Source organism: Rutidosis leptorrhynchoides, chromosome 3 (assembly GCF_046630445.1).
Source record: "Rutidosis leptorrhynchoides isolate AG116_Rl617_1_P2 chromosome 3, CSIRO_AGI_Rlap_v1, whole genome shotgun sequence".
Lineage (NCBI taxonomy): Eukaryota > Viridiplantae > Streptophyta > Magnoliopsida > Asterales > Asteraceae > Rutidosis > Rutidosis leptorrhynchoides.
Genome location: NC_092335.1, coordinates 45172084 through 45197911, shown reverse-complemented (window position 1 = coordinate 45197911; position 25828 = coordinate 45172084). Strand labels below are relative to the sequence as shown.

Sequence of the window (25828 nt, the reverse complement as noted above, 5' to 3'; positions counted from 1 at the left end):
CATTTTTATAATTATCTAACTTTTATTCTTAGATTTTAATAATTTTTGAATGTGGGGTAATATACCAAACTTCAAAAATATGTATATATGTTTGCAGTTTATCTTATGTACACAACAGGGTAAAACAACGCATTTTCAAAGACTGGCATTAAGTTCAGCAAAAGCAACTAATTTTGACGACAAGATGCAAAATATATGTGAAATAACAACAAGACGGAATGAACAAATGATGTGCACCATTTATCATTCAGCAAACAAACGCCAATATATTTGGAAACTTTGGTAAAAATTTAATCATTTTCACACAAATCACCCTCAATAATTTAAATTGTTACTGATTTCTTGCAAATGAGGGCATTGCAAGATCTTAAGTGTGGGAAGGGGTTAAATTCTTTCGGATTTTAAAATTTTTATCTTAAACACTTGGTTACCATTAAAAATACTAGTAAAGCAGTAGTTGTATTAGAATCTAGTGCTCTCTGATAATAAAGAACAGCCCTAGTCTTATATACTGACTACCCAATTCTAGTAGAATTTTTCAAAATTTTCAATTAAATGAATTCAAATCATGTTTATACATATTTATGAACGATAAAACTAGGTTTTAACACCGAAATTATTGTTACCTCGGAAAGGACATAAATTAAGAAACAAACTAAAATGTTAAAATTCATTTAAAATGGAATAGAGGACGATAAAAAGGAAAATAAAAGCCAAGTGTGGGAAAATTTACCAAGTTATTTTAAACATATGTCACATATATCTGTAACAAATAACTGAAAATACTTTTGCTTTGGACTAAACTAAACTGTTTTACCCGATGAAAGAAAAGAAGAGATGGATCTACATGATGAATCAATTCTATCATTAAAAGGAAGTAAAGTCTTCCGAAAAAGAAACGCGCTTCTTGATTTAGGTCATGAAGTTGTCGTCCAGACCAGCTGTAGGTTGACGAAAAATCTAGAAAAGTCATCACTAAAATCAGCAGGAAATCCACGGACCTCAGCATTAAACAGGGTCGCCAAGTGGTCAGATTTATCCTAACCATGAGAAGGATTTATCTCGTATAATGGGGGGGCACCATGCAAATTAGCTGGATAAGACTAATGAATCAGATCCCCAGAAAGGATAATCTCCTTAAAGATTAAAAATCAGCTTTTAAGACTGATATTACTCAATCCTAGAGATTGACCTTAAAGATTGAGAATTCAAACTCATGGAATTCAATGATATCTAAACTCGAGCTTAAACGAGAAAATATTTTGATCAAAATTACAAACCGATTTGTTTTCTGAAAACCCTATTTTCAATGCGTTCATTACCATTGAACGTAAAATCCTAGGAATTCACCTGAAATTCATTAGGTCACCTGAACTAAATCGGGTGTCAACCGTAAGAACGGTGGTTGCATAGCATGGTCAAAGACAGGACCTTGTGCCAGACCGAAAAATTATAAGGGTGAGCTTTACTATTGCTCCTACCAAGGATAGTAATTGCGTCCGACACGTTATAGACCATAATCAAAAGCATGTCACGGGACATTGCCTTAACAGTTGCTTGTTCAACGCTTTCCTTTACAACCGGACGGTAGTTTGCCGAAAGGTAATATACGGAACAAGTAAACTGGACGTGTTGCTTTCCAAATACAAGGTTAGCAAGTGGGTGACACAAAACCGCAAGTTTTGAGCTAAAATTTTCAAATCTGAAACCCACCAAACCCACAAAAATATTTTGCAAACACCGGTAAAGGGTTATTCCGGAAAACTTATCTAGGGTAAAAACTAGATTTAATTTTCAAAAGATCAAATGTTTTCATAAAGATCCAATTAACTTAATGGATCTAAATTTTTATAGTCATGTGGGACTGTAAACCATATCGTTACTACCATTGTTTATACCGCCGTATAGAAATCACTGATGTACAAAGTGTGAAGAATAAAGAAGTGATTCTAGTATTTCAAGACAATATTGCTTGAGGACAAGCAACGCTCAAGTGTGGGAATATTTGATAATGCTAAAAACGAACATATATTTCATAGCATTATTCCTCAAGAAAGACAAGCTTTTAGTTGCAATTGTTCTATTTACAAGTGATATTCGTTTAAATAATAAAAGGTGAAGACAAAAGACAGATTCGACGAATTGAAGACGCAAACGACCAAAAAGCTCAAAAGTACAAAAGACAATCAAAAAGGTTCCAATTATTGATAAGAAACGTCTCGAAATTACAAGAGTACAAGATTCAAAACGCAAAGTACAAAATATAAAATTGTACGCAAGGACGTTCGAAAATCCGGAACCGGGACCAGAGTCAACTCTTAACGCTCGACGCAACGGACTAAAAATTACAAGTTAACTATGTATATAAATATAATATAATATATAATTAATTATATTAATTATATATATATTATATTTATATATAAAAAAACCGTCGGCAGAGAAAACTCCAAGGACTGAGCTGTAAATACATCCTCCGCGACTCGCGGAGTTTGAAGGGGATTTTGCCGCGAGTCGCGGAGCCCCAAATTTCAACTCTGGCTATAAAGCAAACCGAATTCTGATCAAATTTCATATTCTATTTCTATCTCTCTCTCAATATATACGTAATATATATATATAATTTATATTTTAATTTTAATTTTAATTATAATTCTAATAATAAGGGTATGTTAGCGAATGTTGTAAGGGTGTAAGTCGAAATTCTGTCCGTGTAACGCTACGCTATTTTTAATCATTGTAAGTTATGTTCAACCTTTTTACATTAATGTCTCGTAGCTAAGTTATTATTATGCTTATTTAAAATGAAGTAATCATGATGTTGGGCTAATTACTAAAATTGGGTAATTGGGCTTTGTACCATAATTGGGGTTTGGACAAAAGAACGACACTTGTGGAAATTAGACTATGGGCTATTAATGGGCTTTATATTTGTTTAACTAAATGAAAGTTTGTTAATGTTAATATAAAGATTTACAATTGGGCATCCCTATAAATTACCTTATACACTCGATCGGACACGATGGGCGGGGTATTTATATGTACGAATAATCGTTCATTTAACCGGACACGGGAATGGATTAATAGCCACTAGAATAATTAAAACAGGGGTGAAATTACATTCAAGGGTAATTGGTGTAATTGTTAACAAAGTAGTAAAACCTTGGTTTACACGCAGTCGATAACCTGGTGTATTCATTAAACAAAGTATTAAAACCTTGTTACAATTCGAATCCCCAATTAGTTGGAATATTTAACTTCGGGTATAATAATAATTTGACAAGGACACTTGCAATTTATATTTATGACTGATGGACTGTTATGGACAAAAACCAGACGGACATATTGAATAATCCAGGACAAAGGACAATTAACCCATGGGCATAAAACTAAAATCAACACGTCAAACATCATGATTACGGAAGTTTAAATAAGCATAATTCTTTTATTTTCATATTTAATTTCCTTTATTTTATATTTAATTGCACTTCTAATTATCGCACTTTTATTTATTGTTATTCAATCGCACTTTTAATTATCGTACTTTTTAATTATCGCAAGTTTATTTTATCGCACTTTTTATTATTCGCAATTTCATTATCGTTATTTACTTTACGCTTTAATTTAAGTCTTGTATTTATTTTATATTTTACATTAGGTTTTAACTGCGACTAAAGTCTTAAAATCGACAAACCGGTCATTAAACGGTAAAAACCCCCCTTTATAATAATAATATTACTTATATATATATTTGTATTTTTATAAAAGTAAACTAATATAGCGTTGAGCTTTGTTTAAAGATTTCCCTGTGGAACGAACCGGACTTACTAAAAACTACACTACTGTACGATTAGGTACACTGCCTATAAATGTTGTAGCAAGGTTTAAGTATATCCATTCTATAAATAAATAAATATCTTGTGTAAAATTGTATCGTATTTAATAGTATTTTCGCACTAAAAATAATACTATTTTATATACACTTCGCATAACATCACCCACCCTACTCTAGCTAGTGACCCGATTAATTAGCCCTTGTCCATGTCATCAATCCTTGTTAAATTCCTTGCTTATAAATACTAGCCCTTGTCCATGTCATCAATCCTTGTCAAATTCCTTGCTTATAAATACTAGCCCTTGTCCATGTCATCAATCCTTGTTAAATTCCTTGCTTATAAATACTAGCCATTTACCTCTCATTCAAATCACTTGCTCATTTGGTTTTCACACACACTTGTTCTTTCTTTCTTTCCTTTCTAGTATTGCTTGTAAGTCTTCTTTTTCTTCTTCTTTTCCTTTCATTTTCGTGGCCATCATCATCATATTATGGAAGATTCAAGCTTTCAAGAACATGGAAGATTCAAGCTTTCTAGCTTTGAATCTTCATCAAATTTGTAGATTCATCTTTCTTTTACTTTAATCTTGTTATTTTGTGATAAAGATTCAAACTTTTGTTTGTTATCTTCATATATCTTAAAGATCCAAGCTTTATGCTTCAAGATCTTCAAGAACACTAAAGGTTCAAGCTTTCTAGCTTTGTGACCTTATAAATTGTGTGAAAGGGATCCAAGCTCTCTAGATTATGGTTCCATCACCTCTTTTGACTTGGATCATGTTCATACTTGTTTGATTGATGTAAAGTTTGTAACTTTGTTTGTAAATAGGACTTGTAATTGTGTTAAGACTAAGGATATGATGTAACCTTGGTTCATCATCCATCTAAGACTCTTAAATGAGTTGTGTTACCACTTGGTCTTAACATATTGTGTATTGATGGTAGAATCTTGGTCAAAAGTGATGCTAAACCATCAATGAGTTGTACACTTGAAGCTACAAGCATCAAGGATGAGAACCGTGATGAGCATCAAGCACCAAGAACCTCACCGGAGCACTTGTCCACTGATTTTCTTATCTGATCAGACCACCTGGGCTACTGGAAAGTTGATTTCAGTTAGTTCGGTTCGAGTAGATGATTTTTCGTTTAGGCCTCGTCTTAATCCGAGTTACGGTTTAGGATTTATGGCCCTCCGAGAGTCACTACACCCTATTAACGTTGTGCTGAAATTTCTGACCTACTCGCACTTAAACCATCATCACGGTCAAACAAAGATGAGTTAGGTTCTAAAATTTGGTCAGCAGTTAGGGGACTCACATACGGAGCAATAGCCACTGACTATGCATCTTTTCGATTTATGTAGACGTCGTAGCAGCTGACCGAAGTCAGCCTATTGTTTCGATCTCTATTCTTGTCGAACTTACTTAGCTTTTATGATGATGAATGATGATGATGATGACACTTAAACTTATTTTATGCACTATTAGAATTTATAAAAACAACCTACTGACCTAGTAACCGTTGATTTAGGTTGACGACCTTTCGGACCGACTTACTACTTGCGTACTTTCATTACCGACTTTACCGCTTTTATCACTGTGAGTTATAGCATTCCCTTTTTACTTTAGCTTATTTTGGGAACTGAGAATATATGTGGATTTTATGTTTTACATACTAGGCACGAGTACTTAAACTTATATATGTGTGGGTTATACAATGGCATAAACATTCCCTTTAGCTCGGTAACGTTTAATCACCGGTTTTTGAACCGTGAACGCGAATCTTAGATATGGATCCATAGGGTTTGACATCCCCACTCAGGCTAGTAGCGCTAGCATTTAACGAGTGTTTAATACTTCGTAAACATACGCACTTGCCAAGTGTACTTTCAGGGGGTATAAACGTTAAGTTAGTTACCAAGTGCCCACGGTTGAGTATATACTTAATCATACTGATTTGAATTACTGATTTGAAACGCTTGTTTGAAGCACTGAAATCTCATGGCCTACATTACATTACTGAATACAAACAAACTATAGCTCACCAACATTCGTGTTGACTTTTTAAGCATGTATTTCTCAGGTGTTTAGACGTTATTGCTTCTGCTGTTAGCCTTGCTGTTCTAGTCTCGGTGTATAGACTTGCTGTTACAGACTTGCTATGTTAGACTTCCGCTGCATTACTTAGAGATGTCTCAAACATGAAACTTTTACTTTGCATTCCCAACTTATGTTATTTTCAAAACAATAGCTTTGTAATGACCTTAATATCATGTACTCATGTTAATGTTTCCTATTCATCTTTTGTAAAACATTATCTGTTCATCAATGCAAAACTGGTTTTCAAACAGAATATAGTGTTTGACCTTGCAATGATCCTGTTGTTGATGTACCGTACACGATGATTTTGTACGGGGCGTCACATAATCCTTCTAACTTGACTTTTAAAATCAACTAAACACATGTTCTATATCTATATGATATGCTAACTTAATGATTCAAAACCTGGAAACACGAAAAACACCGTAAAATCGGATTTACGTCGTCGTAGTAACACCGCGAGCTGTTTTGGGTTAGTTAATTAAAAACTATGATAAACTTTGATTTAAAAATTGTTATTCTGGGAAAATGATTTTTATTATGAACATGAAACTATATCCAAAAATTATGGTTAAACTCAAAGTGGAAGTATGTTTTCTAAAATGATCATCAAGACGTCGTTCTTTCGACTGAAATGACTACCTTTACAAAAATGACTTGTAACTTATTTTTCCGACTATAAACCTATACTTTTTCTGTTTAAATTCATAAAATAGAGTTCAATATGAAACCATAGCAATTTGATTCACTCAAAACGGATTTAAAATGAAGAAGTTATGGGTAAAACAAGATTGGATAATTTTTCTCATTTTAGCTACGTGAAAATTGGTAACAAATCTATTCCAACCATAACTTAATCAACTTGTATTGTATATTATGTAATCTTGAGATACCATAGACACGTATACAATGTTTCGACCTATCATGTCGACACATCTATATATATTTCGGAACAACCATAGACACTCTATATGTGAATGTTGGAGTTAGCTATACAGGGTTGAGGTTGATTCCAAAATATATATAGTTTGAGTTGTGATCAATACTGAGATACGTATACACTGGGTCGTGGATTGATTCAAGATAATATTTATCGATTTATTTCTGTACATCTAACTGTGGACAACTAGTTGTAGGTTACTAACGAGGACAGCTGACTTAATAAACTTAAAACATCAAAATATATTAAAAGTATTGTAAATATATTTTGAACATACTTTGATATATATGTATATATTGTTATAGGTTTGTGAATCAACCAGTGGCCAAGTCTTACTTCCCGAAGAAGTAAAAATCTGTGAAAGTGAGTTATAGTCCCACTTTTAAAATCTAATATTTTTGGAATGAGAATACATGCAGGTTTTATAAATGATTTACAAAATAGACACAAGTACGTAAAACTACATTCTATGGTTGAATTATCGAAATCGAATGTAACACCCCGTTTTTCCCCGTACATGATTTATAGGTGTATTGTGTATGTACGACAGGCGTATGAAGGGTTCGATACATGTTTGGGTGTTAAAGTCTTGTATGCGAGAAAATGTGTCAGGCCACGTTGGGTGTCGCGGCGCGACAAAGGGAGCCGCGGCGCGGCGTTTCAAATAAATCCAGATCAGAAAGCTTGTTAACAAAGTCACCAGTTCGAGGCAATCGTCGCGGCGCGACGAATTAGGCCGCGGCGCGGCGAATGGTGTGAACTGGCACCAGATTCTTGTAAATTTAAATGAAGTTCAAGGGCAATTTGGTCTTTTCGCGTTTGAGCCAGATTTGAGGATTTAACCTCATCCATTCATTTCATTTCTCATTTTAATTTCCCTTTTCTTTTCATTTTTCCTCTCAAACTCAAACACCCATTTGATTTCAAAAGGATTTTTGGAAAGGAAGGATCGGGAGTTGATCCTTGGCGTAGTTGACAAGTGTGTTCTCCTCGTTCTTAGCTACACGGTGATACTAGTGGTAAGCTCTAACTCCGAAATTCATTTTCGTGTTCATCATTCAAGTTTAGGGCTTTTGATTGTATGATTCATAGGTGAAACCCATTTAGTTGTTAATTGAAGGTTAACACCAAGATTCGGGTTTTTTGTTGCTAATGTCGGGTTTTGGGTTTGGTGTGCAAGTTCATGCTTGTAAGACTTGTAAATGGTGTATAATCACTAGTATTAGTGATTATTGAGGTTTTGGGGACATTTAGGGTTATTGGAGTTGACTAATTTTGACTAGAGCCAAAATTAGGGTTTGGGGATGATTTTGACCCGATTGTTGATTTATTAAGGTTTATAAACTTAAAATGGATTAAGTTGAAGTATTAAACCGAGTTAAATGTGTTTTGGTGTCAAGACTTGTAAACGGTGAGATTTTGACTTAATAGGTCAAAATTAGGGTTTTGGTGTCAAAATGGGTGAGACGTGTTTAACACTTGTGTTTGGGTTTACTTGGCATATTAGGACCATTTTCACCCGTGTTAGTAATTATTGGTTAGTTTGGGCGCGGTTTGTACTTGGAATTACATTTGGGTCGAATTTGCACTAAGTGTCAAATTGGGTTGGTTTGTAAATCCAATCTAAGTGTGTTGTTGAATTTGTGATAATGGAATAGGTACTTTCCATTGACGAGTTGCGGATTACTTGGTTGCATTCATCAAGGCTTAAGGTGAGTGTTAATATCCTATATGCATGTGTATGTGTAGGATGGGTGCGGGTCGGGTGAAGTGGTTCTCGGTTATAGAGCTTACTTCACATATAGGTGGATTGATGGACTTGTGTGTAGGTCCAATTGGCACGGTTGTGCGTTTTGGTTGACCAGCTTTGACGAGGTGCACACCTTGCGTGTACTCTATCACATGGGCGTGTGATGTGGATTATATAACCCCAATGGCGAAGGGTTAATATTGTGAGTGGAATAATTATGCGTGAACGTATATAATGTATTTATTTGTGTGGTATGAATGTGGAAGTGTCGCGGTGTTCAAGACACCACATTCTAGGTAACGAGTAGTATTGTCGCGGTGTTTAAGACACTACTCCTTGTGTAATTGACTTGTGGGATTGTCGCGGTGTATAAGACACCACAATGTCGTGAATGTGGAAGTGTCGCGGTGTTCAAGACACCACATTCTAGGTAACGAGTAGTATTGTCGCGGTGTTTAAGACACTACTCCTTGTGTAATTGACTTGTGGGATTGTCGCGGTGTTTAAGACACCACAATGTCGTGAGAGTGGAAGTGTCGCGGTGTTCAAGACACCACTCATTGTATTGAATGAAGTGTGGGTTCGTCGCGGTGTTTAAGACGCCACATTGTTGTAAGGGTGAGTTAGTCGCGGTGTTTAAGACATCACCCGGGGGACTAGTGATTACGCGGTGTATAAGTAACACTAGTGGATGTTATGAACTCCAACGGACTTACATGTACCGTTCTCTTGTATACTTGGTTAACCATGGTTATTGTGTTGTAAGCGTAAGCAAATTATGTTATTCGAGAGATATATATACATATATATTGTATACATATAATGTTGTATTGTCGTGTTGTAGCTAACCCTCCGGGTGTAGCTTATTGGCATTGTTCACATCGTTGTTGGCAAACTTATATTTTGTTGATGTATCTTTAGCTCATTGCTTAGTGATCTTACGGTATGCTTAGACTAGCTTGCCTTTATGTTTGGATGCTCCGGTATGCGGTATTTGCTATTTTGTGGCGTGTCCATTTTATGCATATATATGTATGTAGTATATTCTCACTCACTAAGCGTTAGCTTACCCTCTCGTTGTTGATATTTTTATAGGTTCGCATGCTTGGCGGCTCGGGTAAGCTTGGGAATTAGAGATCTCGGCTAGGTTGCTTTAGAAGATCTTGCTTTTGGACTCGATTAGGATTTGGGTAGCGTAGTCCCAAATCACCATGCTCGGTTTTGTGTAAACGTAACTAGTCGGGTCATAATGATTATAACCGGTTTACGATTTAATTAATGAACCATTGTATTAAGGAGTTTAAATCATTAATGTATGTTTTAAGTTCGATGAACTTACTTTGATAACAAATACGTTTTGGAATATGTGTAACGGGACCTAAAGTAATATTTAACGCGTATTAAAAAGGAAAAAATTTTATGGGCCGGTTTTAATACGGGTTGGGTTGTTTCAAGTGGTATCAGAGCATGGTCTAAGGGATTTAGGTGACTTGAGATAGGTGCCTAGACTTAGACTTTTGTGTGTGCTTAATTTGTTGCGGGACTTGTAGGATTACGGGTCGGAATGGGTTTAGTTAGTGCCTTGTTTATAGGTTGACTAACGTTTAAATTGGTAATGCGGATATTATTAATATATTATTTGTGTTGTGATAATAATTCTCGCGTGTGTTTATATCGCGTAGAATTTTGTTTGTGTTTGCATATATCATCGAGCGAGACGGTTGTTGTACTAACGAGCCGATACAGCGTGTATGCGTAATAAGGACTTGCAAACCTTATTACGGGTGCAAATCGTGTCTAGCAAGTGATGTACGACAAATGTTTAGCAAGATGGGGCGGTGTTGTGCGTGTGATTTACACGTTCGTGGTCTAACCGCTTTGCATTCCTTAGAATGGCGACGGGAAATGGGATCGAGACGAAAGACGCTGAGTTTAACGCTAGAGTTGCGGCCGCCGTTGCGGAGCAAATGAGTGCGTTTCGAGAAGAAATGGATAGGAAGTATTCCGAATTTCGAAATGGTGGAGAAATGGAGCATTGTCTTAAGAGCTTCATGAGGACTAAACCTCCGATGTATGACGAGAAACCGGATCCTTTAGTAAGCACAACTTGGATCTCGGATGTTGAAGGGTGTTTTCGTACTATTGAATGCCCTCCCGAGAAAAAGACAAGACTCGCTACTAGTTTATTGCGGGGTAGGGCGAAGGATTGGTTGGATGGTAAGATTGATCTTGTCGGTGGTGAGACGTTTATGGCATTATCGTGGGACGATTTTAAGAAGGAATTCTTCGAGGAGTTCCGGACTTCGGCCGACTTGTCGGAATTGCGTGATGAGTTGCGAAACTTGCAACAGGGATCTATGGATTTGAATACTCTCAAGACGACCTTTATGGCGAAGACTCATTTTTGCCCGGAGTATTTAGGGAATGTTCGGTACCAAAAGGCGATGGCATGGTGTGCTTCAATTGCCAAGAAGAAGGACATCGTAAGTCGAAATGTCCCAAGTTAGCGGGGACGGGGCCGGCAAGGAGACGTTAAGGTACGTTTCGTTTTAATAAATATGTCTTTTGATTATTTATTAAGTGCCTTTTGAAGTTGAGTTTATTAAATGCATTGTGTTGTGCATGTTATTGATATGGGTGACGTTCCTAATGGAAGTACCCTATGACGACGTTTTGATTGACGGGCGAAGGGCGTAAGACTTGGTGTAACCAAGCATTCCTTGATATTTGTAAAATGTTTCTACCAAGCCATGGAAATGGGTTGGTGTTCGGTTGTTAAGCGCGTGTTCGCTTTTGTGTTGAGGTCGATGAACCGTGAGGTTCGACGGGTGGGCTGAAACCCTTGAGATCGAGTGTTTTGAATCTCGATGTATGTTGGTAATGGAGTCTTTATGACGCGACATTAGGTGCCTCTTTTATACCTACTAGCGTGGTGTTCGACTCCGATTATGTTGCGGTTACATTGTACTTAGGGTACCGAAGTGAAATCCTTAGGTACATGAGTGACTAGGTGTAATTTGACAAACTAAAGCAATTGGATGATTGCGAAGGTATGGTTTGTGTAATCGTGGTACACTTTTTGCTCGAAGTGTTTAAGGATTGATTGAAATCCTTTGTGTGCTCAAGGCTGGAGCAAGATATGGTGACGGGTCGTGTGAGCCCAATCTTTGTAAAGTCTACCTTAGGTAGCATTGTACGGTTGTACGAGTTGTGGATATGGGACGTAGTTCCAAATGGGGGAGTTACACTCCCGCACGAGGAAGTTTTAGTGTGAGATTTCGGATGATGCTTTTGGAAGGTCCGGAAAATGTTGTCGAGACCTGATTTTGGTCGATTTGTGGTAGATTACAATTTCGGATAAATTGTACTTATGGTTTGGATTTGAATTATCACCGAGGTGGTAATGTGGTAAATCTCGATTGAGAGATAATGGACGTGTTTGGCGAGCAAGGTGAAATCCTTCGGTTAAGGGAGGTGTGTGTCGGATTCTCTTCTAGAGAATAATTGTTTTGTGCCTATGTTTGATATAGGTGGTTCTTGCTCGTGTATGTGAATGGTTAGTGGTATCCGTTAGGATTCACTATGGCGTAGCAGAGCGCGATGTTACGCTACTCGTCGTTCGAGGCCAAAAGGGCGTTGATTGATGAAGCATGACTTTCGGGTCCGCTGACTTCATCATGGTATTGGTGATTGATGAAGCATGACCTTTAGGGTCCGCTGACTTCATCATGGGAGTATGCGATTGGTGGAGCATGACCTTCGGAGTCCGCTGATTTCATCATGAGCGAGGTGTTATATCGGTGAAGCATGACTTTCGGAGTCCGCTGACTTCATCCGGTGTTGAGATTGGTGAAGCATGACCTTCGGGGTCCGCTGACTTCATCATGGGATTATTGATTGGTGAAGCATGATATTCGGGTTCGCTGACTTCATCATGGTAGTGAATCGCGTGTAGTTCGGATTCACTAAGGCGCGTGTGTTTTCGGCCAGCCTTCGTATTGTGTGATCTGTCAGTTGTTTTATACACCGATGGTGGGGTCGTAAGGACCGTGATGTTGATCTGTTGGTTGTTTTATACACCAATGGTGGGGTCGTAAGGACCGTGTTGTGTGATCGATCGGGTGTTTTTATACGCCGATGGTGGGGTCGCGAGGACCATGTGGTATGATTAGTGATGCGATAGCCGTGTTTCGCTCACGTGTTGTTATGGGTGTGACGATAGTCGATTTTGTACACCTTTGGATTTGGCATTTTCATAGTCGTTTTGGGCGCTATCGGTTTTAGCCTTTTGATTATGATGTTACGGTAGTTGCGTATTGATCGTATTGCGCACTACAAGGGATGTTTAGTGATTGGTGTTATCCGTCAGGATTCGTTGGTTCGGTCTTCATCGTTTCGAATTGTTGACCTTAGGTTGAGACTTGGTTGCTTTTAGCGTTGTACTCGGTAAGGGTACGCTAAGGGGTTGATATCTCTGTACGAGATTGGTTGAGTTTTCCCGCTGTTAGGGAATGAGCATGGTTTTAGTGCTCGGATTGTGGATTTGATAAATCGCGGGTGACGATTTAGTTGTTAAAGGCAATTCAGTGGGAAGAATTGCTTAGGAAAGTCGGTTTGGACTTATGTTTGAGGACCGTGAAGTGTGGTCCGTTTGGTTAAATGACAAGGATCACGAGGACGTGATCGAGTCTAAGTGGGGGAGAGTTGTAACACCCCGTTTTTCCCCGTACATGATTTATAGGTGTATTGTGTATGTACGACAGGCGTATGAAGGGTTCGATACATGTTTGGGTGTTAAAGTCTTGTATGCGAGAAAATGTGTCAGGCCACGTTGGGTGTCGCGGCGCGACAAAGGGAGCCGCGGCGCGGCGTTTCAAATAAATCCAGATCAGAAAGCTTGTTAACAAAGTCACCAGTTCGAGGCAATCGTCGCGGCGCGACGAATTAGGCTGCGGCGCGGCGAATGGTGTGAACTGGCACCAGATTCTTGTAAATTTAAATGAAGTTCAAGGGCAATTTGGTCTTTTCGCGTTTGAGCCAGATTTGAGGATTTAACCTCATCCATTCATTTCATTTCTCATTTTAATTTCCCTTTTCTTTTCATTTTTCCTCTCAAACTCAAACACCCATTTGATTTCAAAAGGATTTTTGGAAAGGAAGGATCGGGAGTTGATCCTTGGCGTAGTTGACAAGTGTGTTCTCCTCGTTCTTAGCTACACGGTGATACTAGTGGTAAGCTCTAACTCCGAAATTCATTTTCGTGTTCATCATTCAAGTTTAGGGCTTTTGATTGTATGATTCATAGGTGAAACCCATTTAGTTGTTAATTGAAGGTTAACACCAAGATTCGGGTTTTTTGTTGTTAATGTCGGGTTTTGGGTTTGGTGTGCAAGTTCATGCTTGTAAGACTTGTAAATGGTGTATAATCACTAGTATTAGTGATTATTGAGGTTTTGGGGACATTTAGGGTTCTTGGAGTTGACTAATTTTGACTAGAGCCAAAATTAGGGTTTGGGGATGATTTTGACCCGATTGTTGATTTATTAAGGTTTATAAACTTAAAATGGATTAAGTTGAAGTATTAAACCGAGTTAAATGTGTTTTGGTGTCAAGACTTGTAAACGGTGAGATTTTGACTTAATAGGTCAAAATTAGGGTTTTGGTGTCAAAATGGGTGAGACGTGTTTAACACTTGTGTTTGGGTTTACTTGGCATATTAGGACCATTTTCACCCGTGTTAGTAATTATTGGTTAGTTTGGGCGCGGTTTGTACTTGGAATTACATTTGGGTCGAATTTGCACTAAGTGTCAAATTGGGTTGGTTTGTAAATCCAATCTAAGTGTGTTGTTGAATTTGTGATAATGGAATAGGTACTTTCCATTGACGAGTTGCGGATTACTTGGTTGCATTCATCAAGGCTTAAGGTGAGTGTTAATATCCTATATGCATGTGTATGTGTAGGATGGGTGCGGGTCGGGTGAAGTGGTTCTCGGTTATAGAGCTTACTTCACATATAGGTGGATTGATGGACTTGTGTGTAGGTCCAATTGGCACGGTTGTGCGTTTTGGTTGACCAGCTTTGACGAGGTGCACACCTTGCGTGTACTCTATCACATGGGCGTGTGATGTGGATTATATAACCCCAATGGCGAAGGGTTAATATTGTGAGTGGAATAATTATGCGTGAACGTATATAATGTATTTATTTGTGTGGTATGAATGTGGAAGTGTCGCGGTGTTCAAGACACCACATTCTAGGTAACGAGTAGTATTGTCACGGTGTTTAAGACACTACTCCTTGTGTAATTGACTTGTGGGATTGTCGCGGTGTATAAGACACCACAATGTCGTGAATGTGGAAGTGTCGCGGTGTTCAAGACACCACATTCTAGGTAACGAGTAGTATTGTCGCGGTGTTTAAGACACTACTCCTTGTGTAATTGACTTGTGGGATTGTCGCGGTGTTTAAGACACCACAATGTCGTGAGAGTGGAAGTGTCGCGGTGTTCAAGACACCACTCATTGTATTGAATGAAGTGTGGGTTCGTCGCGGTGTTTAAGACGCCACATTGTTGTAAGGGTGAGTTAGTCGCGGTGTTTAAGACATCACCCGGGGGACTAGTGATTACGCGGTGTTTAAGTAACACTAGTGGATGTTATGAACTCCAACGGACTTACATGTACCGTTCTCTTGTATACTTGGTTAACCATGGTTATTGTGTTGTAAGCGTAAGCAAATTATGTTATTCGAGAGATATATATACATATATATACATATATATTGTATACATATAATGTTGTATTGTCGTGTTGTAGCTAACCCTCCGGGTGTAGCTTATTGGCATTGTTCACATCGTTGTTGGCAAACTTATATTTTGTTGATGTATCTTTAGCTCATTGCTTAGTGATCTTACGGTATGCTTAGACTAGCTTGCCTTTATGTTTGGATGCTCCGGTATGCGGTATTTGCTATTTTGTGGCGTGTCCATTTTATGCATATATATGTATGTAGTATATTCTCACTCACTAAGCGTTAGCTTACCCTCTCGTTGTTGATATTTTTATAGGTTCGCATGCTTGGCGGCTCGGGTAAGCTTGGGAATTAGAGATCTCGGCTAGGTTGCTTTAGAAGATCTTGCTTTTGGACTCGATTAGGATTTGGGTAGCGTAGTCCCAAATCACCATGCTCGGTTTTGTGTAAACGTAACTAGTTGGGTCATAATGATTATAACCGGTTTACGATTTAATTAATGAACCATTGTATTAAGGAGTTTAAATCATTAATGTATGTTTTAAGTTCGATGAACTTACTTTGATAACAAATACGTTTTGGAATATGTGTAACGGGACCTAAAGTATTATTTAACGCGTATTAAAAAGGAAAAAATTTTATGGGCCGGTTTTAATACGGGTTGGGTTGTTTCATCGAATATGCCCCTTTTTATTAAGTCTGGTAATCTAAGAATTATGAAACAGACACCCTAATTGACGCGAATCCTAAAGATAGATCTATTGGGCCTAACAAACCCCATCCAAAGTACCGGATGCTTTAGTACTTTGAAATTTATATCATATCCGAAGGGTGTCCCGGAATGATGGGGATATTCTTATATATGCATCTTGTTAATGTCGGTTACCAGGTGTTCACCATATGAATGATTTTTATTTCTATGTATGGGATGTGTATTGAAATATGAAATCTTGTGGTCTATTGTTACGATTTGATATATATATAGGTTAAACCTATAACTCACCAACATTTTTGTTGACGTTTAAAACATGTTTATTCTCAGGTGAATACTAAGAGCTTCCGTTGTTACATACTAAAATAAGAACAAGATTTGGAGTCCATGCTTGTATGATATTATGTAAAAACTGCATTCAAGAAACTTATTTTTGATGTAATATATTCTTATTGTAAACCATTATGTAATGGTCGTGTGTAAACGGTATATTTTAGATTATCATTATTTGATAATCTACGTAATGCTTTTTAAACCTTTATTTATGAAATAAAGGTTATGGTTTGTTTTAAAAATGAATGCAGTCTTTGAAAAACGTCTCATATAGAGGTCAAAACCTCGCAACGAAATCAATTAATATGGAACGTTTTTAATCAATAAGAACGGGACATTTCACACCACGGTCACCACAAGTGACCATCATTTTAACATGGTAAATACCATAGTGAACACTTTCAACCTTCGGCCAAACGTCGTCATTCTCTGTCGACGGCCACCACCTTAAGCTTAAAAAAACAATCAAAAGCTTTTCACCACATGTTTTTCAAGTGAGATTCCAAATCCGTTTATAATCAAACCTAACTAAAATATTGTACTACTTATAGGTGATAACAAATTAGTACCATTTTCAGTTTCTTTCTTCTTTTTTTAAACTAGGGTTTGTTTAATTTACTAAAAACAAACACATTTTGTTTTTCTTTTTTTAACCAAACACCAGATCTGGTATTTATTTTAACTACCAAGCACCTCCAGTTCCAAAAAAAATCCAAAATCTGAAATAAATGACATGAGAATTGAAAATAGATAACGAATTAAACCTGGAAAAAATCAGCAGAACTGGTTTAATACTCTAAACCATCACCAGATCTAGCCACAGCGATTTTAAGTTAAAAAAAGGTTGACATCTGCATATGGTGGTGGTCGTCAACGGTGACAGCGGAATAGGGGAGGTGAGGCGAGGTGAGGCAGTGGCGATGGAATAGGGGAGACGGTGGCGACGGAATAGGGGAGGCGGCGCCTGCAGAAATTATAGAGGGAGAGTGAGAGGTTTTTAGATTTAAGGTAGAGTGAAATGTTTAGAGATAGAAGTTAAAATGTCTCCGTCCACAGGCATCTCGTCGGTGGTCCGACTTTACTATTTTTATGTGCTAAAAAGGATCCTGCCTCCTTTCCTACTTTTTCGGCGACGGGTCTCTTGAGCCGGCTTCATCGATCGCTCACCGGTATCCAGGCGGCGATTCCGGGTAGGTTTCTTTCTTGGGATATGGATTTTGGTTCGATTGGGGTTGTTGTTCTTAGGGTTTCGTCTGTTTGGGTTGTGGGGACGGTTTGATAGCTTTACTCGTCCGGCCGTTCGTCGTTGCCGTGTGGTTTCTGTTGGTGATGGTAGGCGACGAATTACGGCGGAATTCTACTTTCTCCTTTGGTAAGTCCTCAGTTCCGATTTAGGTTTTTGGTCGTTTGTGGTTGGCAGAGCATGATTATTGTGTTGTTTGTTGAAATCCGGTGAACTCCGGTGGATTCCAGCGGTCTCCGGTGACATTTACGTTGCCTCGCGACCGTATGTAGCTATCGGCGGTGACCGAGGTGGTTTGTGGTTCTCGGTGGTCTTGTTGTCGCTGACAATCACAGTCGGTCCTCGGCGGCTGCTAACAGCGGCATATAGTGGCACGCGGCTATGAATGGTGCTTGGTGGTTGTCTGGCGGCTTCTCGAGGCTGTCGGCGGTTGAAGGTTACTCCGGTTAATTTCCAAGTTGTTGGCGCCTTAAGAGGCTAAAGGCGACTTTTGATTACTGGAATTTGTAAGCTGGTTTCTGTTGGTGGTCACCGGCGGGAGCCGGCTTCTGGGGTTCACGGGTTTGTAAATCCTTCGAAAATTCGGCGTTAATGGCCCGCTTTCTATTGGTTTGACTTTGCGCTCTTCACTGGTTGGTTGTTGCATACTTGCATCACTGTTGTGTTCATACCTTTCCCGTAGTCAAGTTTATTCGGGTGGGCTCGATGTCGTTGCCGACGTGTATTGACTTAGTTGATCTGGGAAAATTGATGTTTTTCGAAGTGTTCTCTCGGGGTCCTATTTTCTGCTCGAACGGGGATTTGATCTTATTCGACGGGCTTGTGTTTTCTCTGGGTTCGGAGTTGGTACGGGGTCGGTTGGGTGCGAGAGATTACTTTGATTTGCAGGCCTCGGGTTAGGTGCTACTAGAGTGCCCGGTGTTCATATTAGTCATGCGGCTTTTGAGTAGTGGTGATTGAGGCGTTAATACGTGCCGGATTTTATGTATTATTTAGATTTATGATTGATGGTCTTATGTGTGTATTATCTTTTCAATTTCAAGTGTCCGCTCTCTTTCAATGTAATCGTCCATTGTTTATAGGACGATCAGAGCGAGACATTTCAATTTCATTATCCGTGTGTACCACCAGATCTTTACGATCTTTATATATATATATATATATATATATATATATATATATATATATATATATATTAATATTTTTGCCGTAAAAAAAATTAAATCCCTTTTAATTACTATCATCTCAATTTCCATCAGCATAGAGATCACGTATTCATGTGACCATAATACCAAATTGGGCTTCAGCCCATTTAAAAAAATAAACAAAAAGTCCAGTTCAAACAGTAATTAAATTGATACGGTTAGAGTTGTAAAAGCAATAGACCATAATTCTTTTTTTAAATTAAAGTTCTTAGTTTATTAGGAAAAAAAAAAACACTTGTACTTTATTGCGTTTTGATTGGGCTACTATGAATTCATAAGCAATTATTAATTTTTATTTTTATTCTTATTTATCTTTACACTTTTTTTTTTACTTAAATTCTAATGTCAGTTGACAATGTTCTTGAAACAGTTATTAATTTTAATTTTTTCTTCTTTTTTTTTTTCTTCTGTAGATTGAATTTCATTTGAAATTTTGTTGTTTAATTTTATACAGTTTTTTAATCTAATATTATTAATAAAAACTGACATATATATATATTTTTTTAACGGCTATTTGCATCAGCGTATCATTTATTTCAACGACACTCATCATTTGCACACACACACGCTAGGGGGAAACTCTTCACACCCTTCGACACGGAGTACCCAGGTGCTTTGGACCGAACCTCGTAATACAGCCCGAAATGGAACTGCAAACGGGCCCATGTGATAAGCCCACAATATGAAACTTAGCACAGGGATCCTTGAGAAAACCTCCCCCCACAGGAATCGAACCCCCGCCTAATCGTTATAGAACAAGGGGCCCGCCCACACTTAAGCTTCTACCACTCAGGCTACTGCCTCGGTGTCAAAAAATGTATTTTCATAATTCGAAAACAACATGTGTGGTGCTGCATCCTTTATTGTAATATACAGGCGCGAAGCCAGGATCTAAGATGAATGGGGTCACATAATAATAGTGAAATATAGTGAGTAACTAAATTTTAGTTGAAGAAGTGATATTAAGTACAAACATAAATAAATCAAGTTACCTTCTAATATAGATGTTAGAGAAAATTACTCAAATAAGCATTTTTAGGCTTCTCTAAAATATAAGCGGTGTCAGACGAAAGCTTTCAAAAATAAGCATAGATTTTGCCAAAAGTTTAGGCGAATTAAGCGAAAATGTTGATATCCAATGAAAACAGTACACGTCATCAAAAAACTTACGCCTAACTTTTTTTTTTAGTTTTATAATATGATTTCGCCTAACCTACCCAATATAGGCGAATCAGGCGGAAAAGTTCTTAGGCGAATCAGGCGGAACTTTTTAACCAATCAAAAAGTGCCACGAGTGTTTAATTTTTTCGCCTCACCTAATTTTTTAGGCGAATTCGGCAAAAAGGTAAAAACCTTATTTTTTTCGCCTCACCTTATTACTTTAGTTTTTTACTATCGCCTCACATCAATACTATCGCCTAATCTCGCCTCCACCGCCACCGTACCCACCGAACTCCATCGTACTCCACCGCCGTAACCCGCCACCCGTACCCCGCCAACCTCCAGAGTGTTGTTCACTAAACAGTACATTTTCAGATTTTTCTACTAGACATAATTGGTTTTGCGAAGAAAAATCGTTACTGGAGATGGTGTTTAAACGTGCTTCTACCAAGAAGTTCTAACAGTAACTTCGCAATATTGTAGCTAGCACTAATCGGTTGTATTGTAGCTAGTATTAACAATTTTACTTAATTTACATAAAAAAACTATACTCGTAAAGATAAGCAAAATAGCAAATGTCCGTTACACAAGTCGGAAACACGAGAAACTACTGGTAAATAGTAATTGTTTTAAAAAATCACATCCATACATCCGATAAATGTCATGACCCAAACTCAAAAACCTGGTATCGAGTCCTACTCACAAACTAAATTTTGTAAACATTGGGTCAAAGCCTACTTGTTCAAACATTCTTTGCATAACAAGTGAACATATTATGAGAGATGGATTAACACACGAACCAAATCTATTAAACTTTAATTTTCGAATAAAGAGCATCAAGTAGAACAAGAAACATGACAACCATCATACCATATGCATCAAATTAGGTTATTAAATTAATTGTAACTGTGCCTATTTTGTTATACCATATACAGTTATACAATAAAGATTAAAAAAATTCTAATGAATGTGGCGGGGTACGGCGGGGTACGGGTGGTGGGTTACAGTGGTGGAGTACAATGGAGTTCGGTGGGTACGGTGGCGGTGGAGGAGGAGGCGAGATTAGGCGATAGTATTGATGTGAGACGATAGTAAAAAACTGAAGTAATAAGGTGAGGCGAAAAAAAAAAGTTTTTATCTTTTCGCCGAATTCGCCTAAAAATAGGTGAGACGAAAAAATTAAACACTCGTGACACTTTTTGATTGGTTAAAAAGTTACGCACAATTCGCCTAAGAACTTTTCCGTCTGATTCGCCTAGATTGGGTAAGTTAGGCGAAATCATATTATAAAACTCCCAAAAAAAGTTAGGCGTAAGTTTTTTAATGACGTATACTTTTTTCATTGTATATCAACATTTTCGCCTAATTCGCCTAAACTTTAGGCGAAATCTATGCTTATTTTTGAAAACTTTCGTCTGACACCGCTTATATTTGAGAGAGAGGCCTAAAAGTGCTTATTTGAGTAATTTTCTCTAAATGTTATGTATAATAATATTTAATAAATAAGAAATTTATACATAATTACTGTATCTTTTTAGTGAACTTCAAAAGACCTTTTAATTTTAATACTTCATTTTTTTGACCGTTAAAATTTGAAAAATATAAATGTAAGCTGATATTATGTTGAATATTGAATAGATTCAATTAATGGCTCCAATTATCGTATTATGTTTCCACCAATACTGTAGGTGGATTTAAACGAAATAATGACCCATAATTGGTTTAAAATAAAAAGGGTAATGCAAAGGCTTGAACTTGGGAGCCCGCAAACTGAACTAGGGACCTAACCAACTGATCTACAATAACTTATTCATAATACCTACAGACATATGTACATATATAGTGATGTTTGAGTGGGGTCACTTGACCCCACAACTTGATACATGGCTCCGCCTATGGTAATATAGTGTTTTCCCGCTAACCTTAAAATATGAAATCGACCTTGAAGAACTCCAAATGCCCTCTCTACATCCTTTTGTGCGGCTTCCTCACAATCTCTTGGAATATAAATTCGGGATCCTGGAACACCCTCGGATTTGACTTCGGCATCTTCATCTTCTAATTCTTGAATTAGTGCAATAATACGCTCGTCTTCCAAATCGGATTCGGAATTAAGTAAATACGATGCCATTTAATTTAAAAATAGTATGATTAAAAGTGTAAAATTGATAGAAATTATTGAGTTTTGGTGTGTTAAAATTGAGAATGTGTATGGGTTTATATAGATAAATATATAAAAACAACAACAAAACTCAATACCACACAAGTGGTGTATGGGGGAGGTGAGATGTAGACAATTCTTCATCTATCCGAGAATAAAGACAAGCCGTTTTCTCCACCTAGAGTGAAAACACTCTCAAAAGTAGAGAAAGTCATCTCTCTCTCTATTTGACGGATAAAGAGATTGCTTCCGAGTAGACCTCCGGCCAATAAGTAGTAATTTTTTTTTAAAGGAGTATAATAAAATCAAAAATAAAAATTTAGACGTCATGAAAATGGTAGAATCAAATTTCTATGGGTTTTAAATCATGCCTAGAATTCAATTTAGGCTCTAAACGACAGTCAAGACGCCAATAAATCGACACTTGATGTTACTCAAAAATATAGCCGATAGATACATAATTTAAATAAAATAAAAAACTGAAAAATGGGCTTCATAGCCGCCAACGGCTAGTTTTTTGGACCAATCAGCTCACGACACCTCCTTTTGACGAATTTTTTTTACATTAAAAAATTAACTGACGTCCCTACCTCATCAGTGTTGACGCTCGGTTATAGGCGTCAGGAGGCGTCACCCGATGTCAGCACATCGGACGATACCTCTCTGACGTCGCGTTAAAAAATGATATATTTATATTTAGACGTCAATACCTCACACTACACTAACTACAGAGAATAAAAGGTATTGGGAGGGGCCATGGCCAATTTTATGGGAGTAGTAGGTTTATGTTGCTTTTTTCTTTCTTTTTTTTTTTTTTTTTTCCTTATAAAAAAAAGTACTAGCTTATGTATGTGTGTTCCATTAAATTTGAATGAAGTATCTTAATCCTAAATATTAAATTATTAATGGTCGTTTAAAAATTTGTCATATTAGATGTTATCATATGTCGTTTTATAACTAAATGTTGTAGTTTACCTTTTATTTTTAAATAAACAAACATGTGCTCGCATGTGGCTTATTCTTTTTCAATTATTTTAGAGTTTACTTATTTTAATTTTTCTTACTAAAGAAGTTTGTACCAATTTGCGTATATTTAATTATGAGTTATTAATACAATGTTTTAATGTATATATATTGCTGTAAACGATTTTTCGTTTCAAAGACCAAGTCATTTCTACTATTGATACAATGTTAAAATATAAAGCGAAACTATGTTAAAATAACGTGCGAGTCATTTTTACTCGTTTAATTTGTTAGACTCTATTTTTAGCTTAAGTTAGTGCTTCAAGTTCATTTGTGGCCTTATGGTTCATTATCAGAATTAAGGTTTATGTATTCTACAAATATCACATTATAATACAATGATTTCGAAGTTTATATAGTTTTACGTAATAACAATTGCTTTCAATTTAATATGTTTTTATAAGACCATGAATAATCTTGTCTGTGACCTCACAGGCAAATTGTTCACTTTTTGGCCAAAAAGTGCAATCTGCCTGTGACGTGGCAGTGTCAGCATTTGACACTCAAATAACCCTGACGCCCCTCCAGTGTCAAATAGGTCCCACCAGTTTTATTTTTTCTTTTTCTTTTTTATTTTATTATGAATACAAATTATATTACATATAATTAAAAACATATAAAAATTAACCAATACATAAAATTTAACCATTACATAAAATTTAACCATTCATGGTGCGGAATGCGGACGGTAGGTTTCAAATATGCTCAACTAGATCATCGGTTTGTTGGTCGTGCACCGTCCTATCTCTTATCTCTCGGATGATAATGTCTTGATCCCGTCCTCTATTCGGTATCCGTTCTGGACGATTCTCCATATCTTCGGTAATGAACTCTTCCTCTCAATCACTTAACGCAAATCCTTGATCTTCCAAAATCATATTATGTAATATGATACAACAGTCCATAACTCTCCTCATCTTGTTTACCGACATAGTGCGTTGCTAACCTTAAAATATGAAATCGACCTTGAAGAACCCCAAATGCCCTCTCTACATCCTTTCGGGCACTAGCTTGAAACCTAGTAAACTTAATCCTTGGATCATCTGTCGGACATGTAAAACCTTTGACTAGAGTAGCCCAATCAGGATATATACCGTCAGCTAGGTAATAGCCTTTTGTGTACTGATTACCATTTACCTCAAATGGTGCTAGTGGAGATGTTCTTTTTTTAAGTTTATCAAAAACATAGGATTGATTCAAAACATTTATATCATTGTTGGAACCCGCCATTCCAAAAAATGCATGCCAAATCCACAAGTCATACGAAGCAACTACTTTAAGCATAATGGTAGGTTTCTTGTGATCACCCCTAGTTTATTGTCCCTTCAAAGCAACGGGACAATTCTTCCACTCCCAATGCATACAATCAATACTCCCGAGCATACCCTTAAAACCATGTTTCTCCTCACGTTTACTATATAATCTTTGAACATCGTATGCATTGGGAGATCTCATGTAACGTTCTTTGTATAATGTAATAATACATTTACAAAAGTTATCTAAACAAAGTATTGAGGTTTGCTCACTCATTTTTAAATATTCATCAAACATATCGGCTGCAGTTCCATACGCCAATTGGCGTAGAGCCGAAGTCATTTTTTGCAATATTGTAAAAGTCGGACGACCGATAGCATCGAGACGTTCCCTAAAAAATCTAAAATGCTCGGGAATATCATGAGAATCAAAATTAGAAATACCTTGCGATATTCAGAGAAATAGTTCAATCCGCATACGAAAACGCCTTTTAAATTTATATGGCGGAAACACGGATGTGTCACTAAAATAATCCTTCCATAAGTTTTCTCCGGCTTCCTCACGATTTCTTGGAATTTAAATTCGGGATCTTGGAGCACGATCGGATTCGACTTCGTCATCTTCATCTTCTAAATGTTGAATTAGTGCAATAATACGCTCGTCTTCCGAATCGGAATCGTAACTAAGTAAATACGATGCCATGAAATTATATAAATTGTATGATATAATTGATAGAAATGAAAGAAAAATAAAGAGATTTGGCGTGTTAAAATTGTAGAATGTATGAGTTTATATAGATAAATGAGAAAATTGCGCGGATAGTCCCTGTGGTTTGTACCAGCCAGCATGGATAGACAAAGTTGCCGTTTTGAGTGTGGATAGTCCTTGTGACTTAAAAGTGGAGCAAGGATAGTCCAATTCACTAACACTGTTAACTTTTTCCGTTAAAGTTAATCATGTGACAAGCATGTGAGGGCATTTTTGTCATTTGACCTAATATTATATTCTATATAATCAGATTATCCACCTCACTGAATCTATCATATCACAATTCCAAACTTTCAATTCATAAATTCAAATCACACCAATTCAAAACCAAAACACAATTAATATCATTCTGATTCATACTTCTTATTCAGCTTACATTTCAAAATCAGTAAAATAAAATCAAATTCCTATATTCAACATCATCTGCTACAGTACACGAATATTATGCTCCTCATATTCAAAAGTTGATTTCCACAACTGATGATTCTAACTTCGAACAGAGCATAGACTTGTGATTCTTCGACTTCAACGAAGCTTCGTAATTCACTACAACAAATGAACATCAACAACATCTCATCAAATTGATTCGAGT

At 37.0% G+C, this 25828-nt stretch overlaps 1 protein-coding gene across 1 annotated transcript; it reads right to left on the bottom strand.

Annotated features, from left to right (window-relative positions):
• Positions 1–24093: 24093 nt before the first annotated feature.
• On the bottom strand, positions 24094–24444 carry LOC139899931 (uncharacterized). Its single transcript, XM_071882756.1, has one exon. It carries the CDS (start codon positions 24442–24444, stop codon positions 24094–24096), a length of 351 nt encoding a protein of 116 aa, XP_071738857.1.
• Between the last annotated feature and the right edge of the window lie 1384 nt (positions 24445–25828).